At 34.2% G+C, this 20,146-nt stretch overlaps 1 protein-coding gene across 1 annotated transcript in view; it reads right to left on the reverse strand.

Annotated features, from left to right (window-relative positions):
- Positions 1-20,146, reverse strand: part of LRP1B (LDL receptor related protein 1B) — a 1,620,129-nt gene that overhangs the window by 22,615 nt on the left and 1,577,368 nt on the right. The window contains exons 85-86 of the mRNA XM_045066491.1: positions 19,799-19,973; positions 15,466-15,570 (exon numbers count right to left, since the gene is read on the reverse strand). Coding sequence (XP_044922426.1) covers positions 15,466-15,570; positions 19,799-19,973 — 280 coding nt within the window. The remainder of the gene's footprint in view (positions 1-15,465; positions 15,571-19,798; positions 19,974-20,146) is intronic.

Here is a 20,146-nt window from a genome sequence, read left to right on the forward strand (position 1 = left end):
CCTTTTTGTGCCCTTTTCTTTGCAGACAGTAGTATTGCAAAATGTTATATAGACAGTTATCTAGATATTTAGTCACCTGTTTGTTAATTTTATCATAAAACACTTTTTTGAAAACACTTTTAGATCTTTTATTGTTTCAAAGCTTTCTGAGCTAAAATTATTTCATATATTCATAATGATTCATATTTTTTGTAATATGTCCCCAAAATTTCCTACTCTAACTTTAAGGGGAAATTTTGCATAAGGTCCAATTAACATTTGCTAACTTTGCGCCAGATCTTAGGATAAATATATTCATATGAAAAATGCTCTTATTCAATTCTATAATAATGTAGGAATTGGAATTATTCAGTGCGTGAAATGAGGAAGTGCTTGTTCAAATACTTTGCCAGAAAAAAATAGCTAATAAGTGGTAGAAATAAAACATGGTGTTATTATTTCTTATTCTGCAACAATGCCCTTGATCCTTCTAACTCAACTCAGGAGTAGGAAGAAATGCCTTTCTTTAGTCCCTCATGTCCAGGAGAGTACTAGTCCCTCAACAGGAAACCCAAAATGTTGTCTGAACAAAAGGAAATAATATATTATTTTTAAGTAGTAAAATTGTAGGAATCACCATATTGGCTCAGACCTGTGGTCAGTAATGTTTAACATTATGTCTCCAGCAGTAACAATGAGGAACATATTATTAAAAAGTGTTTACATCCTTCTTGATATCAATTTCGCATTTTTATTTTGGTTCCAAAATATTGTAAGTGTGTCTAATATACCTTCAAAGAGCCATTATCTATAAATTTCATCTATATTATTACTCAGTACAGGTTTGAATTTCCAAAACTATTCACTCTATTTTTCACTTATTTTTTAATTTTTTTTTTAAAGATTTTTTATTTATTTATTGTCAGAGAGAGAGCAGGCAGAGTCACAGGAAGAGGCAGAGAGGGAAGCAGGCTCCCTGCTGGACAAGGAGCCTGATGCGGGACTCAATCCCAGGACCCCGGGATCATGACCCGAGCTGAAGGAACCAACTTAACTGACTGAGCCACCCAGGCGTCCCTATTTGGTATTTTTTACATACAATTTTGTACTACAATTTCTATTTATGCAGTACTAGTCTCAATCGAAATTTAACTGTTACTTCTTACATGGCAACAGCTAGGGATTACTGTGTTTTATTTTCTTCAGAAAGCTTAAAGTAGAAGCTTGAATTTAGTTGGTTTTTATAAGTATACTCTATTCTACTCTATAAGAACATATTATAATACATAGTTTGAAAACATTACATTAAATCATTGTGTTATTTATGCTGATAAAATTAGTAAGACAAAACTAATCTTACTTTAATATTAAGAGAATTGGGGCAGAAAGAGTTTTGGTTTCTCGGAATTGTTAAAGTGATAAAGTAAAAAAAAAAATGGATATTAAACAAACTCTGACCCACAATTATTTTAGGAAAAGTAAAAATTAATAAGAAATTGAAGAGGTGGCCATGAATAAAATAAAATTAACAGAATGGATTATTTAACATGATTTATTTTAAGAAGTAAGGAGGACCATAAAAGAAAAGATGAAATCTAGTTTGCCAAGTAATTACCCATAAAAGGAAGTTTGTTAAGATTGGGTGGTTTAAGTTAGAAATGTTTAAACATAAAATTCTGCACAGGCCACTTGAGCAGAAATGGCTACCAAAGTGTGAAATGATGACTGAATAAATACTAAAAAAAAAAAAAAAAGAAAGAAAGAAAAGAAAAGAAAAATAGAAGTCCCTAGTAATGGAAAATTTTTATCATCTAAATACTCCCCAGAAAATTTTATTGAAAGCAGATCAAAAAAGCATGAGGTGTTTTTTTAGAGTGGATAGACAATTTCTACTTCACTGAATACATTACATCCACCAAATGAAAACTAAAAGGAATAATTATAAAATGAGTATTAAGTAATATGGTGGATGTAACTGAAGACCTAAAAGCAGAGGTTAGAAACAGTGGTTACAATGCTATAGCTAAAGGTGAGAGGAAAAACAATTCACCCTGTAATATCAGTAGAAAGCTCTCTGTATACATTGCCCAGATCAAAGGCCAGTCCCACAACTGTCTTAAAAAGACAGCAAACCGTGGGGGGCAAAATTCTCTTAATGCCATGAACACAAAGTAACTACTTTGCCATATTTTGTGATTTAGCACAAAATAAGGGTATGCAATAAAGACTTTTCTATTAAAAACAAAACAAAACAAACAAACAAACAAACATACAACTTCATCAAGGCCCTTCCTAATTTTTAGGGCTTCTGTGGTACAGGATGTGAAATCTTAAATTATTATGAGGATGTCTGGCATATCCAACAGTACCTATTAACTATTGTTCAAGACATATTAATCCCATGCAAATCTGGGACAATGGGACGAAGATCAGAAAGTGTTACCACAATGTTTTGAGTATGTGAATATCTTTAAGTCCAATATAACTTTAATTCTCTAAAAAATATTTAATTTAGTTTCTATTGCAGTGCTCATGAGCTGAGATATTGATGTTGGTCATGCTAATTTATAACCTAAATCCCTGAAAAATGATTCTGACATAAAAATGGACTTTGGCCTTATGGTACTTCTGCATATTCTTTGTTCTACTTACAAGATTACCATATATATACCAAAAGGTATCACCAAATCTTCCCACCAACCGTTTGTTGTTAGGTGACCTTGTATTAGTATCTTGTATTAGTGTGGATACCAACTTCCCAATTACAGCCTTTCAGGCTTCCTTAAAATCTAGGGCCTGAATTTTCAAAGTTTTTTTTTTTTTTTACATTTAATTGTTCTAAAACAAAAGGAGTAATTAAAAAAAAAGAATATGAGATAGATTAATTGCGAAAGTCAAGCTTCAGTATGAATTAACAAATTTGTGTATGCTATTAAAAGTTAGTCATACAGCAGTCACCAGATTTGTTCAACACTTATAGAAGCATGGTACAGATAGAATTATAGGAAGTTTTAGAACAAAGATGCCCATTAACACACATTTCTTTCCTAATCCAAGTGTTAGATTACTTTTCTGACTCAAGGTGAGAAGGTTTATGCAGGCAATGGGCTAAAAATTGATTCAGGAAGTAGAGAAAAATGTCTTCAATAAATCTAAAATGCTACACAGTATTATGGTAGCATTTTTCACTATGGAGAATACTGCCATTTGGGGGTGGTTCTAAATATTTTTATGCATTTGATCAACATGTAATCATAAATAGGGTAACTTCTATTTTTTGTTCTCTATATATGTATTCATGGATATCTAAGTATGCATTTGCCCATAATTATGCTAGACTGTGTTTAATTTAAGGTGGAGATTATTATTCATCTTTGTATTCTCTCATTTCTTGAACAGTATCTGGCACATAGTCAATGTGTGTATCTGGTTAATCAATATTTGCCATCTGACAAAATGAATGAATGAACCCATGAGGCATGGAGGATGCATGGCTGAACACATACGAATACACACATATAGAGATATATGTGCCGTACTCATTCTATGAAGAATATACAGCACCATTCGTAAGAATATGCTTTCAGCTAGTTACCAGTCAGCCATTTCTCACTGAAAGTAATACTGATCCACCACGGGAAACACTTCAGATGTAAGAACCACAGTATTAGGCAAATATTTTCTTCCTTCTTTCTTTTTGCTTCCCTCTTTCCTCACTTCCCCCTTTCGTTTATTAATTCTTCCCTCTATAAAATCAGGTGATCACATTCTAGCAACTTGGGCATGTAAAATTTTTACTTATTCAGTGATATAAATTGTGTAATAATTCAGTTCTTGTCTCAGGATACAGACAACAAAGAAATGTTTTTCCTTCTATGACAAAACTTATAAAAGTGTTTGATGAATTCTTTGGTATGGAAACCAGTTATTGGTATTAAATTAAATAATTTAATTCAATCAATTAATTTAAACTGTTGTCTGAAACTAAAGTATATGCTGGGACACAAACAGCACGGATGAATTTGGGAATCAGACAGACCTGTATTGTAATCTAGTCTCCTCTCCTCACAAAAAGGATGTATCCTTCAGCATTTCATCCATTTCAGTTTTTAGTTTATAAAAATGGAGAGAGTGAGCGATATTTCCTGCTTTGCCACACATTGTCTGCAGATACAGTCTCATATGACGTTACCTTTGTTTTCCTCTTAAATCCACTTCCTTTTTTACTGTATATGTTACCTTTCTATTTTTTATGTTTTCCATTTACTGCCTCAAAAGATTTTTCCTTCTTCACTTCTTTTTTTGGTGGAGGGAGGTAAATTGATAATTATAGAAGCGAAAACAAAAACAAAAACAACAAAAACAAAAACCTTCCCTGGGAGATTAAGTGACATATGATGTATATAAAATTTAAATATCATTTAACTTAATTTAACTCAAATGATGATATTATGAATATTAAATTATTAAATTTAAAGACTGTATATATCATGCCAATATCTATGTAATTGTAATTGCTTATTTGTAACGCCCACTGGAAGAAGTATTAGCTTAAGGCTTTAAACTCCTTTAACATAATGACTTCTTTCTGTTACTAACTTACGATAAAAAAGGAGAAAGAACGTATTTTCTTGAATAATGATAGTATGAAGAATCTTTATTTTTTTTACCCTTAAGTCAATGTTGCTAGTTAAACTGTATGTGCCAGACCCTTTTCTTGGAAGTGTATAAAATTAGTTTGGGATCAGGTACTAGGTCAAAGGCTGACTGATACAGTTTTTTTTACTTGTTCCAGCATGGAATACGAGAAAGAAATAAATCTCTGTTGTTAAAAGCATCTGAAATTATGAATTTTTTCTATAACAATAAAATCTGGGGAAAGTAGTCTAAATAGATAGGAAAAAAATTTAAATTGTTAAAGAGGTAGCATTAACAAATGAAAATATTATGTAGTTATATTGTGCTTAGTTTCTTTGTTTATTCTGATTTGCTGATTATATGAAGTCACATATATGATTATATGTTTCCAAATCAAGGGAAGATAATGTGACAACATCAAAGCTTTATAACAATAGCCACCCCAGGACGCCTGGGTGGCTCAGTGGGTTAAGCCACTGCCTTCGGCTCGGGTCATGATCTCGGGGTCCTGAGATCGAGTCCCGCATCGGGCTCTCTGCTCAGCAGGGAGCCTGCTTCCTCCTCTCTCTCTGCCTGCCTCTCTGCCTACTTGTGATCTCTCTCTGTCAAATAAATAAATAAAATCTTAAAAAAAAAAAATAGCCACCCCATATATGTAACTCTGTAATAAATGTTCTCTGTTAAGCAGTGCCACTATACTCTCAAAGCAAAAACTATACTTAAAATTTGCACAGAAAGATGTGATATCTGTATTGCGTGTTTTCCCCTCAGCATGACTAGCATGTGAAAGTCAGGACGAGCTTGTTACCTAGGATCATAAAGGATAGATACTGATGTGACAGCTTCTCTTCGCCTTTACTACTCCAAAAGACAAGCACATCTCCTATTTTCTGCTTTGAAAATATGCCAAGGGGCAGGAAAGCAAATAAGGAATGTGCAATGACCTGACTCTTGAAATAGAGACAATACAGGCCGCTAAAGTTGAATTGCTCAATACCCCTGCTGGAAAGTTGTGATCTGTTTGAAATCACTCATGACAAGTTCCTTGGGCTCTTCTCAAATATTCTCTATGGGGCCACAAGGTCGCTGGTCCACATGCAGGAGCGCTGCTCAGCTTGACAGCAAGACTGGGGAAGAGCAAACGGTGTAGTCTCCTTTCTGCAAGGCCAGCATTTTGAGAAACTAAGGCCTTAATTAGCTGGAGTGTAGAGAATAATTCCTATCTCTTTCAAATCTGTGACAGAAACAGAACTCATTATCCTCTTCCCACAAGTCCAGACAAAGGCTTCTGTAGTACCTGTACATTTCCTTATGTGTTTCTCTCACCCTTAGGACTTAGAAAATAATGCTGAACTTTTAATAAAATAATTAGATTGGAAGAATCACAAAACCAAAGAAAATGACAAAAGACCTAATGTAGATCTTTCTCTTAATTAATGTCCCTTTGGTATTTATGTATTTGTTTTGCATCCTTCTGCATTTAAAACCTCTGTTTTACAAATGTTTAGGAAGTAACTTCCTCTGTGTGTTTTCTAAGGTAAATTAGGGCACACCTATTGTCCTTTTTTTTTTTTTTAAAGATTTTATTTATTTATTTGACAGAGAGAGAGAGAGATCACAAGTAGGCAGAGAGGCAGGCAGAGAGAGAGGAGGAAGCAGGATCCCCGCTGAGCAGAGAGCCCAATGTGGGACTCAATCCCAGGACCCTGAGATCATGACCTGAGCCAAAGGCAGAGTCTTAAGCCACTGAGCCAACCAGGTGCCCCCTACTGTCCTTTTTTTCTCCATAGGACTGGAGCTGGGTTTTACTTAATGTAATTCCCCTCTCACTAACTCTCCTTGGACTACTCCTCTTTTCTTTATGCCACATATCACCTCATTTTCAATAACAAGCACTTAAAAAACCAAACCAAAACAAAACAAACAAATGAACAAAACATCTGCACTTTATTTTTCATCTTCAGACTCCTAGAAGCCCAAATTACACCAGGTTCTGATCATTTATGTCTAGTGTATTACATTGGCTTTAAGATTTTCCTTTTTAATTTTTTTTAATGTTTATGTTGAAGAACAATACTCTATGTTCTTTACTTATATTATATTTCTTAATCCTTAGAACAATTTTAGAAAGTGCATGCTATGAGCATTTCCATATTAAGATGACAAAGGAACCAAAGGAGAAAAAACTAAGCAAGCAAAACAGACTGCAGTCCCCAAGATAGCATGTCCTCTGTCACTTGGTTCTTGTGTGTCTTGTTAACCACAAACCACTTTTGAAAAGCCATTTTTTTAATTGAAAAATATCTTTGTCTTCCTTTTCATTACAAACTGGGATTCATCTTTTAAATCTTTTTTTTCCCCCCCAAACCTGTGGCTTCTTGTTCCTGCAGAGCACCATGTCATCAAGACCTTTCTGAAACATTCAGATGATCATGGTACTCCATATTTCAAACATTGTCAGTGTTCCCCTATTGCTAATGGAATGGGTTTCAAATTTCTAGGTAGCTATTCTATGTTCCTCAGAATTATTTTACTGTGTAATATTATTGTTCAATGCTCCTTTATTAGCATAATTTACTTGCCCAGCTACAATTCCCAGAGTCCCTGCCATATTCCTTCTTCCCTTAATCTCTTCCCTCAAATAGACTCAGAGTCCTTCAAGGGCAGGGGCTATATATCCTGACTTTCCTCTTCTTCCCTGTCCATTTTTGGTAGAGATTTCCAGACTAAAAACAATAAACAAACAAAAGGCAAGGAGAAGAGAGAACAAAAACAAATAAAATTATGTTCTTCTAATAAGTTAAGATGGTGAATTAAGCCTATTTAGTTTTTGTAGAGAATCATTTAACCTGAGTTTCAGAGCATTCAGGAAACACCCCAGGGTAGCATTAGATGGAAATTATGATAAAATCAATCATTTTTCTATTTTTTCTGACTCTTGCAGTTTTCGAAAATTTAATAACAAAGTAAGAGTGGTATTACTATGATGATAGTAATATCACAGGCTGTCAGATCTCACAGTACAAAAAGACACCAAGATACTATTTTTTAGCAACATTAGCTAAGAACATACCACATGCAGAATGTATACTAGCTATTGGGGCAAATAGATAACTCATACTCAACTTCTTACTTGAAGGAATTTACAAACTACCAGAGAGAAACAGACATATAAATTTAAAGGGGCTGTGGAGTGTACAACAGGCAGCATTCCCAGGCCAGTTTCATAGAAATATGTTCCATGTCCAAAGGCCACACAAAGATGAGAGGTCAATTCCATCCATAAAATACGGAATGTCAGGGAGGAGTATGAGCAATGTTAAGCGCACAGATATTCTCACACACACATGATCAAAGGAAGGAGATAATTTCATGGAAAACCCTTTTTCCTAAAAAAAAGATGAACAAAAAACCCAGATACCCATATAAATCTAACAAAACCAAAAAGAAAAAAAAAAAGGAAAAAGTATTAGATTGGGGGAAAATTCTCATCGTATTTTATTTTTAGCTTTTGTTTGAAATGAACAAGTAAAACATAAAAACTAACATTGTCATCTTGTTTTGACCAAATGGAGAATTGTTCTGCTATGGGCAAAAAGAAATAATATATAGTATAAGAAATATCTTGGAGTTTTGTCATTTTGAAAACAGTCATTTCCTGAATTGATATGATTTCAAAAGCAATGCACTATCAGAGATCTTTTTGGTTCTCCCTTTTCAGATGACACAAATATTTTTAAAAACTGCCTTTTCTCTTCTCTTCTTGGAAAAGAATACAAATTACACAGATTACTATTTTAGAAAAGTAAATATTACCCAAATTCAACCAATAATAGATAACTATTTGCCTTTAAGCTATGCAAGTCAAATATTATTGTATTTTGTTCGCTGATAAACCCTTTGGTGCCTAGGATGTTGTCTGGTTTATAGTAGGTGCTCAATAAATGGTTGTTGATGAATGGGTATAGGAAGAGAAGATTGACAGTATATTTGTTCTCTATAAGGGTAAAATATGAACCAATCAAAGGTCATACACCTGGGATTCTAGTATGAACAGATTTTTTATTATTTTTAATATTGCTGCTAATGGAAATTTAGTCTTTTCAGTGTCTTCATATGTATCTTAGAAGGATTTGGGGGAGAATTTGTGTCTGTGGTTGTGACTCCAACACAATTTTAAACCTGATTGCAAACAAGCAAACAAAAAAAAAATCAGATTGGACTCAGATTTAAATATATTGTGCCATATAGACTTAATATAAGTGAACACTTAGTCCAAACATCACTTTATAGACAAGGAAAATGTGACACAAAGAGTCATTAATCAATTTCTCAAAATCATAGCTAATTTCGTTCATAAAGTCTATATACTTTTGGACCCAATATTTCCACTTCTGGGTGTTAATCCTAGAAAACTATCGAGAAAGTACAAAGATAGTTGCATACATGTTTTTATCTTTGGAAAAAAGTTAACAAAAGAACATAACACAAAAACAAAACCACATACCTAATAACTGAATGATACATGGCTGTAAAGTAGGAAAAATGCAGACAATGGAACACTGGACAACAACTAAGAATAAAAGCATCTAATTATATATGTTGACATGGAATGCTGTTCAGAATGCTACAAACATGATTTTATTATTGGAAAATGAAATGTATACTCTAAATATTGCTGGAAGACAACACTGTAATATAAATAAAAGTCTGGCCCTAATAAGATATTTTTACAAGTAGGAATACACTATTAACTTGATACTGAGTTGAGTAGTTCTTCACAGTATTAATAATTTCTAACCCTCACAACAAAAATTATAAAGCAGCCCAAATACTGGCAAAATATATACATCAGAATTTTTTAAAAACTTGGTTTTAACAAAATGTGATGTACTTTAAAAAATATCAAAATTTTTCCTTTTTTTTTAGTTACCAAAGCAGGGAGGGATCAGGGAGCAAGTGAAATAGGTAAAAGGATGAAGAAGGACAAATTTCCAGTAACAAAATAAGGAAGTCATAAGAATGTAATGTACAGCATAAGGAATATTGTCAATAATATTGTAATAACTTTGTGTGGTGACAGATGGTAACTACCATTATCATAGAGATTGTTTCATAGTGTATAAAAATATTGAATCACTCTAATGTATACCTGAAACTAATAGAATATTGCATATTAATTATACTCCAATTAAAAAAATAAATTCTTTTGTATTACCCCCCAAAAATCAAAATTTTTGCCAAATAAGAATAAAAAATTCCTAGATTTTGTGTTTTTCTAGGCTATTCTGTGGAGTTTTCTTTTTCCTCTACATATAGTAATAAGAGAACATGGCCATCAAGAGACAAAAGTGAAGGCTTTCAAAGAACAAATGTATTCCTTAAATTGAAGGATACAGTAATAAAATTTCTATATGAAAAAAAAAATCTGTCTCCTTCATAGATCTCAATACTTTATAGACTTTCCAAATGTATATAAGCTCTGCACATTCAAATAGTTTTCCACTCTATGAAAAAAAGAAATGTACTATCAGCAAACAAAAGCAAGCACTATATCTTAGCTCTTAAATCAATTTTTTGTTTCCTGTAAGGCTTTTAGATAAACAAGTACATACTATCTTTTCATTAAAGATACATGGCCACTACCAATTGAAATCTGAGGCTGAAATCCATGTTTCCAAAAAGCTCCCCTTATAAGGAAAATCAACCACTAGAAAGATATCCCAAGGGCTTAATATTCTCCTGTCATATAGAGCTTTCAAAACATCTCCCTTAATGGCCATTCAATGGCAAAATCCAATAAACCAAAATTTATAATTTTTATCCTCCTTAAACTATCTAGAGTTGATCTATATTCTTTTCTTTTTTCCTTTCTTTTCAAATTCTTTTACACTCTCTACTCCTTTGACTTGGAGGAATCTACTCTTGGACAAGTTCCCCCCAATTTCTATTTTTTCTCATTTGCTTCTGCTGATTCCTTTGTAGCACAGAATCAAACAGCGGTATTTCCTAGATCCTTAATCCTCTACTTTTCTTTCTGTAAACCCACTCTTGTGTCGTGGCATAACATATACTTCATCAATTGACCCCAACATATCTCTCTAGTTTTCTCTCTTCCCAGTTTGCCATGTAGCCTATGTTCTGTTCTCAATAACCTATTCAGACCTATTCTGAATATTCAACAATATTCAGACCTATACTCTTCCTCTTTCAAAAAAAGTTTTTAATCATTTCCCATCTGTACAAATACTACACTTTTTTTTTCCAAAATACTATGAAAATATCACTTCACCTATAAAGTTTTTCTCTCCCCAATAAGAAATCATTAATTGATCTCCATTGAAATATTTTCCTATAATACTTTGGTTACATTTCTTTGTTTGTTTTTTTTTATTTAACTTCCAGTTAGATAATGTATAGTGTAATGTTGGTTTCAGAAGTAGAATTTAGTGATTAATCACTTACATATAACACCCAGTTCTCATTACAAATGCCTGCCTTAACACACATCACCCACTTAACTATTAAAACAATTGTCAAATGGAATTTTAAGGTTTTTAAATCCATTCATCTACCAAAATAAATTTTAAATTCTTGGTTTTTTTTAAAGATTTTATTTATTTATTTGAGAGAGAAATCACAAGTAGATGGAGAGGCAGGCTGAGAGAGAGAGAGAGGGAAGCAGGCTCCCTGCCGAGCAGAGAGCCCGATGCGGGACTCTATCCCAGGACCCTGAGATCATGACCTGAGCCGAAGGCAGCGGCTTAACCCACTGGGCCACCCAGGTGCCCCAAAAAGATAAATTTTAAATTCTTCAAAGTAAAAACCATGTTGGAGTTAGTAGAGTGTAAAGAAAGTAGTACAAAGTAAGAGTTACAACTGGGGCATGAACTTCAGAACCAAGCAAGTATCATCTGAATCTCAGGTATCCATAGCTTCCTAGTATATAACCTCAGAGTTATCATCTGTGAAATGGGGATAATAATTACATCATGATAATGATAATGATAACATAATAATATCCCAACTCTATATAAAATATGTAAAGTGCCTAACATAGTGCTTGGTGGAAAGTATTTGCTAAGTCAGTTTTAGCTCTTACTAATTATTCTTCCAAATTTACACAGGGTATCATTCATCTTATGTTATCAATAAACATTTGGCAAATGGATTAATGAATGGATGATTGCAGAATATCATTATCTCTCCTATGCTTCTTTTATAGCTTAAGTAATTTGAGGGATTCAGTAAGCATTACTGCTACCATCAGAATAAATTTTAGGTTTTAAAAAACAAAGGTGCAGACAAAATTTCCATAAAACCAAATGCATATAGAGATAACGACAAACATACATAAAAGTAAAATGTTTTTGTGCTAAACCTTTCCAATTAAGTTATTTTTCCTCACTGAACTTATGAAATAGGCTTATTATCAGCTTGAAAGGTGATAATCAGGGGCTGGGCGCCCCTGATGATACTTTGTAAGAGTAAAGAGTGGAAGAGAACATTATTACAGGCTGCTACTCCCATGAGAGATATCGATTCTGGGGACACAGGAGCATTCTCTTGGCAGACATGTTCCTAGACCTATTTATGGGGAGGAAGGAGGGTTGGTCTGAAATGTTATGTATACTTTGCCTGGACATAATGAAGAGGGACAAGAATAATGAAGACTGGGCTCCAGAACAGTCATTACTATTGTCCCAAACATGAAGTACCATGTATACATGAAGTATACATGAAGTATACATCAATGTTTAGCCAAGGATCATTCTGGACTTACTAACTCTGAAATACCCATGAATTTCTTGCCCTTGCTCTTCTACCCTCCAGTTGCCCTATGCAGGCTCAAGCACCTGTCACTTTTCTCCTTAAGTGGTGCCAAATCTTCTCATGTGGAGGGAGTCCCAGCAGCTGATCTCCAGGGCTCTCCCCACATGCTCATCACCTTCAAAAGCCAACTCCTTCAGCTCAGATCTCTGATGTCTGGCTATTCATTCTTTTTGGGATCCTACATAATCCTCTAACTTTGGCATAAATAGGATTCTAATTTACTATTTCTGTTTTATGTCTTCACACCCCTCCCCTTCCCAACTACAGACACCCTTCAGTCTAACTATATGCAGCCACTCACACAGTTCTGCAAATAGCCCATTAAGTCTCACATCCATGTCTTTGCTTATATTATTCTTCCTTTTCAGAAGGCTCTTCCCAACCTCACTGAAATACATGAACTAGGTGAACCACAAAAAATCGCCATTTCTATAAACCTTCCATTTCTGTTAACAAATCACTTGCTCTGCTATGACTTTATTGCCCTCTCTTTTTTCCTGTGTTCACACCTACATTCTTATAGGTTAAGTTGTTGTTTATAAATTTTTCACCCCATTAATTAATGGGCTTCTTGATGGTGGGTTTTAATTTAATTCATCTTCACTTGTCTAGGATTTAGCACACTTTCAGGGTCTACAAATATTTGCCGAATGGCTGCAGGAATTTAGGGTGGAGCCAGGTTGAGGTAGAACTGAAGAAGAGTCTCCTCTGTCTTCACTTAAACAAGATACAAACCCGAGTGTGACCTGATTCACCCGAGAAGTGAATCAGTGCCTTAATAGATCAGTTTATATACATTTTGTAGGCTAACATTTAAAGTATTACTTTTGGATGTAGTTTATATAGGAATATTGGTTTGACATATTCAAATATCTTCCAGGAAAAAAAAAAAAAAGGAAAGAAAGAATACCATTTTTTCCCTATGTGCTTACTTTAATCAGTTGCTTTTTTTTTAGTATGATCTAAAGAATGACATTTTCTTGAATAACAATATAGATAATTTGTGAACAAAACCATAGAGTTTTGATAATGAACAATCTGAATTTCAATATAATTGTGCTTAAAGACTATTTTTTTTTTTTTTTTTTTTTTTTTTTTTTAAAGATTTTATTTATTAATTTGACAGAGAGAAATCACAAGTAGACAGAGAGGCAGCCAGAGAGAGAGAGAGAGGGAAGCAGGCTCTCTGCCGAGCAGAGAGCCCGATGCGGGACTCGATCCCAGGACTCTGAGATCATGACCTGAGCCGAAGGCAGCGGCTTAACCCACTGAGCCACCCAGGCGCCCCGTGCTTAAAGACTATTAAGAAGTACACTGTGACACCACCCTGGGGCTGCCATCAGGTACCAGGCATGGCTGTTTATGACACTAGGTATTATGGGCGATGTCACATATAAGCCATCTCTAAAGCTCAGATACAAAGTGCAAAAATTACTTCCGTTGTGATGAACATCGATAATCACCCCAAAGGTGGCCCCTGAAATTTCTCAGAGGTAATAAGTTTGTTTGTTATGGACAAAAGGAAAAATTTAAACTATTAGGAAACCAAATTTTTACCATGTACCTATTTCTTCCATGAAGAAATCTTTCTGGTTAAGGAAAGAGTGTTCTCAGTAAAAACATGGGAGAGCAAATAATGTATTATTTCATCAGTACTTGAAATGGACAATCAGTTACCAAATAAAAACCACTATTCCAAATACAGTACAGACTATAGCAATAGTCTAAAAACACCCGCTTCTGTACTTCCTTAATTAAAAGCCACTATTCTAGCAAATGTGTTTTTATTAGGCAGTTCCATGAGCTTTTCCATTCCCTCCATTATATTTCCAGACACTCTAGCTGACTGTGGTGCATACACTTGTCGGTGAGCGAAGCAAAGGTTAAGTGTGTGTGACACAGATGAGCCCTGAGATTAAGTATACACTGTGAAATGCATGTGGATGTTCATGACTTAAACCAATGAACTGTGGCCTGAAATGATGTCACACGAAGCGCAGTGGTAAGTGGAAGGTTAAACCTACTTGCATCTTGGCTCATTAAACGCAGTTAAAGTGCAAATCCCCTCATTCTGACAGTAGTGATCACAAGGGTTCTCTTTCTGGTCACAGCGCTGACTTTTAAACCCCACAGAGCATCTGCAGAATTTCAGTAAAATACAGCTAAATAAAGCGTCTGACTTTTTTTTTTTCCTAAATATGTTTCAAAATTATTTCATACAGAGATAGTAACATATGAATAAAACTTCATCAGGTATGCTCATTTCTCTCTCATTCACACTCATCACATGCTACTTTGACAAGATGGGGACAGAAAGTGGATGTGGATCCTATGTGGACGTCATCCTTCTAGTCAAGCAGTGATAAAAGAAAACTCAAAATAGAAACCATGTAAGTGGAATGGTTTTATTTCAAGTTGTCCATTCTGGACAGAGGGAAAAAGTACTAAATTCTAGATTTTTCTCATGAGCAGAGAATCTCCAACACTTTCCAAATGTTTAGAAACCCAGATTCAAGTTAATGAATTCCAAAGTGGACACAGGCTTAATAGGCTTACATAATACAACACTTTACACCTGATACAAACATCAAATAGCATTATACATTTGAAAACATACCACAAGTTCTTTTGGAAAGAATGGTTGTAAGTACCAAGTGTTCGTAAATATGATTATGCCTGGGTTTCTCATATCTGAATAAGGTCAATGAAATTAATTTTCCCTGGCATTTCCAAGTTTAAAGATCTATGAATGTCTTTAATGGGTATGATACTAAGAATTGAATGAGCTCTTCCTTATGAAATTACCAGTAAATTGATGAGGGAGGAGATTCTACAGCATATGAGCCACTAAGGAATAATACTTGATCAGAGATGTCCATGAAACATTCATTTAAAATGTATTATGCCCCCCCCCAATAAAATGTATTAGCCCAAGAAAGGAGAACAATAGAGGAGGGATTCCAAGTACATACAAAGTCATTCCACAAAATGCCCATAACATCCTATAATACTCACAGACACACAGGTACATTTGTCTCAGGGTCCAGCTGGCATGTGCCACCATTGTAACAGTAGCCATCACATAACTGACAGCTAGAGGCAATCTTTCCATTAGTGCAGCTGCAGCAACAAAGAAGAGAGAGATCTCATTGTTACTGGCATCATTATTGTTGAAAGCTGACATAAACTCTCTGCAGATGAGAATATTCATCACAGAGGAGTAATGGAATGCCTGGCTAAAAGGAAGTTTTCAGAAAGACAGACATCCTGGAGGCAAATATATATATATATATATATATATATATATATATATATATATACACATATACACATACATATATATATATATGTACTTTTTTTTGACAAAATGATGACAGACAAATGTTTTCATTTGGTAATTTTCAAATTTTCAACCCATTTGCTTAATATAAAATTTTAATATCATTATATATGTGTGTGAAAAATATGCTTTAATGTTTAGCACTTACACTGCAGGGAAACATTAGCATCAAGATCCTATTCCCTTTTCATATAACCAGGGCTTGGTGACATCAGTGTGAATTATAAACCACATGATCTAATATTCTGGAAGCAAATGCTTCAGCTATTTCTTGTAAACTGGAAAATCTGGTCCAAAAAAACTGTTAGGAGTTTTAGATTCCAGGTTTTATAAGAAAGTATAGGGTTATCTGGTAGTCATTTTGTCCCACTGCTTCTCTTTGATTATGTACTGTAATTAATGTCATTTTTTTTACTCTGGCATATAAAAAAATCATGCAATGTTCATTGCAAAAATAAACAGTAGTGTACTAGGAACAATATGTAGTCTGGCAACAAGGTAACAAGGTAGGGTTTCTTGGAAACCATATGAAAGCAACTCTAATTTACAACATGTAATTTACATTACATGTCTGAAATAAGAACGAACACTACGGCTATTGCTGCATGGGGGAAAACAAGCATAATAATAATGGGAAAAACACAGAAATTTCTTACTTGCCATGTTATATTTTGACATAAATAAATACTATTAGATTGGACATTGAAAATTGTTTGGGAAACAGACAAAGGTGCATCGACATTCTAAATTATCAAGAGATCTCTTGAGAAGTAGGGTCATAGAATCATACAAGCCGTGGCCCAAATCAGAATTACAACAGATCATGCCACTATTCTCATGGTGAGATCATGTTGGCACTAGGTACCATGAAGCAATCAGTGGGTGTCACAAGCTTGACTCATAAATCAGATTGCAATATCACTGATCATTTTGATCCTTTCCATGATGGATATCTATTATGTTACATCCATTGAAATGTAATTCTCAATGATTGGTTAGATTCCTGCTATGATCAGTTGGTGATCCTGATTAATTTATTCTGTGAATATTTATTTCACCTCCTGTAGGTGGTAAGCCTGTGGGAAATACACCAAACGGCCTATCATTTTTCCAGGTGTTTAATTTAAAGATATTTTTAAAGAGCCAAGATATTAAAGTTGTAACTCTTTTCAAGATGAACAGAAACCATGAGTCAGCTATGTACTGGTTACAGAATGGATATATATGAATGTAGAACCAACATGGAGAAGAAACCAGTAGTTTAACATTTCCAAGATTTAACAGAGAATGTCTTAAATCTAGAGTTATCTGAATATGGATGCAAAGTGAGACAAATATACATAGTGCTATTAGTTTCTTATATGTTAAATGGATCTGAGAGACTTTTCCTTGTCCTCATCCAAGCCTACTTGAAAATCAAAGAGCAGTAAGTTATAGTTTCTTGTTCTATCAAAAGGACAACGTCAAAGAGAAAAAAAGCTCATTATACATTAAAAGATTTCCTATCAAAAAAGATAACTATATACCAAATATCAGCTTTTCAAAGAGAAAAAAAAAATTCTAAGCATTGATTGCTTTTAAACTCCTGCTTTCAAGAGCTATAAAAGATGTCGCCTCTTTCGCCTTCTAAAGGTCTTCTTTAAATCCTTAATTGAAGACACACATTTGTGTATATTTCAAACGTGAAATACAAATTACTGAAATCACTATAATGCATCAGACTTCAACCCATATTTTAATGCCAGTTTTCATCACAATTTTATTTCTTAGAGGCTTGTGTCACACACACACACACACACACACACACAATTTGTGATATATCACTTGTCACACACACACACACACACACACACACACACAATTTGTGATATATCACTTTCCAAAGTTAATTACCAGTTGTCCCATATGCACAAAGAATTCCCATAACAATTGACATTGCAAAGGTATTATTTAGGCTATTCAAAATTATGATTAAGTCATTCTTCATTAATATTTACTTAGATTTCCACAAAAGAGAAAAATATACAGTTAGCTCCATTTTTAAAGATCATTTTACTATACTTGACAGAGTATCTATTCTAGTTGACAGCTCATAGTGCATTAGAAACACACCTGACTATTTGGCATCACACATATACATGGAGGCTTGAATTCTCCTATTTATGTAAAAGATTTACTGTAACTCAGTTGTGGTTGTTTTAGTATCAGTTTCCCACCTATGAGACAGAAATTCTACCATCACTGTAAATGCCATTTATGCTGAGATGAAAAGTGTCAGAAATGAAAAGAAATTTGTCTAATAAGTTTCAGAATACCCAGTCTTGTTTGTCTTATCATGCTCATATGTTAGATAGTCTATTTGATCAAGTATTATACTATTATAAGCTTCCACTATCTACTTGTTTGTTAGCAACTAATATTTATCCTTTTGACATACTCTTCAAAAAAGGATCTTTTAAGGATCAAGAACTACAATGTTGGGTCTTCGTGGCCTACTAAGATTATGAGGTTCTAGTGTTTCCAGGTTGGAAAAGCCAGTTTTCTCAGAAGAGTAGGCAGTCCTGAGAGCCCAAAGATTCTCGCCCTTCTTTATTCATACGGAACTCCCTCTTGTAATGGAAACACGGTATAGGTCTCTGCATGAACTTTTCCAAGGTAAACAGAAGGAAATTGTGGCATATAGCTTGTCTTAGATGATAATCTATTATTTCCTGTGTGAATGGAATGCAGTCATAAGCAAGAGACTACAATGCATTCTGATACGGTGCACTGGACAGAGAGAAAAATATATGTTCACTCATGGAAACCAAGTTCTGTCTTGCTCAAGTTTCATCACAAAGAACTGACGAGCTTAAGGACCAAAAATGATTTTGGTCATTTATGTGAAAATGCCTTTGCTTTTATATACTTATCAAAGGCACATATTTATAATTAGTTATATTTTCAATTACTTTACTTAAAAAATAATGTACTTTCAAATGACTCAATTTGAGGGCTTGAGTAAATGTCATTCTTAATGATAACACAAATCATACTTAGCGTAAATTCTAAAATGTGAGCAAATAAAAAATAAAAAGATGTTGCTGCTGTCTCTAATGAAATTTTATTGGTTCTTGTTTGGCAGAGCAACATCACTCAGGGCTGGCACACTCACAGAGCTGTCTCAGGGGAAGCTATGGGATGAACACTTGATGCCATGCTTTTCTACCTCATGTTCTCATTTATGAGTCTCCTCGGCAAGGCAAGTGATGGACTCCAGTGCTTTTAAGTCCTTCTTTTAAAAGGTTGTGAAAAGCAGTTCAGAGTGAGGACTGAACTCTATCTAACCTCAGCGGCATAAACTTTTTCACAACAGAACCCGACCGGCATTACCCTTTAGCTGTGATGCTCTGTTTTCCAGTCACTTGGTCTTAAAGCCAAAGGGCAAAAGGCAACGTAACCAAGGTCTAACTTGAACATTTTTATTGTAGGTGCCTCCTAGAACACATTATTCCTTCTCCTAATTTTGGACTACTATGCTTAAAGTCAGATAAAAACCCAAAGATTAATATGTTTTCCCATTAGACAGCTCTTTTGCTCCTCCCCCACAGGCTCATTTTGTAACAACAGAAAGGAAACACTTCCTGTCAATAATAATGATGAAACATTTAAAAGCCTGACCTATTCAAATTTAAGAATATTACATATAGCTTTTTGAAGATATGTTACATTTCACTATTTCTTGCTTACTATTCGGAATATTCTACATAGGGAATGATCTGATCATATCATTACATGATGGCATGATTAATTTTCATGTTCCCCAGTTGCATATAATAGATGTCGAATAAGTTCATTTAATTGACATGAACTGAATTTTATCTGCAACCAAAAGGAGAACAGAATGCACTGGTCACTATAGAAAACCTTAGGATAAAAACAATTTGCATTATTTTCACTTCTGTGGCTGAACTGTTACATCCTTTTGGGTTTGAATGCTTTTATAGATTAAGCTGGATGTCCACTTACTTGCAAAATATATCTTCACTGTCTTTATTTATAATACAGTGCCCTCCATGGCACCTTATACATTTGTCAACCTCACATTTTGGACCTTCATAGCGTGTTGGACAGACACAGTCAACACTTCCATCATCGCCAATGGCACAGGATTCAGAATTCACACAGTAGTGGTGACACACATCTAGGAAGAATGCACAACAGAGAAAAAGAAATTATACTACAAGATGTTTTTCTTTAGTCACAGTCCATGTTATCATTTCATTTGGTATTTAAAGATGGTGAATCATTAAGCAAATGTAAAAATAAGTAAATTAATCAAAACATCTAAGTATTAAAAAATGGCCAGTCAGTAAG

This window comes from Mustela putorius, unplaced genomic scaffold (assembly GCF_011764305.1).
Source record: "Mustela putorius furo isolate JIRA1106 unplaced genomic scaffold, ASM1176430v1.1 tig00003867_pilon_pilon_pilon, whole genome shotgun sequence".
NCBI lineage: Eukaryota > Metazoa > Chordata > Mammalia > Carnivora > Mustelidae > Mustela > Mustela putorius.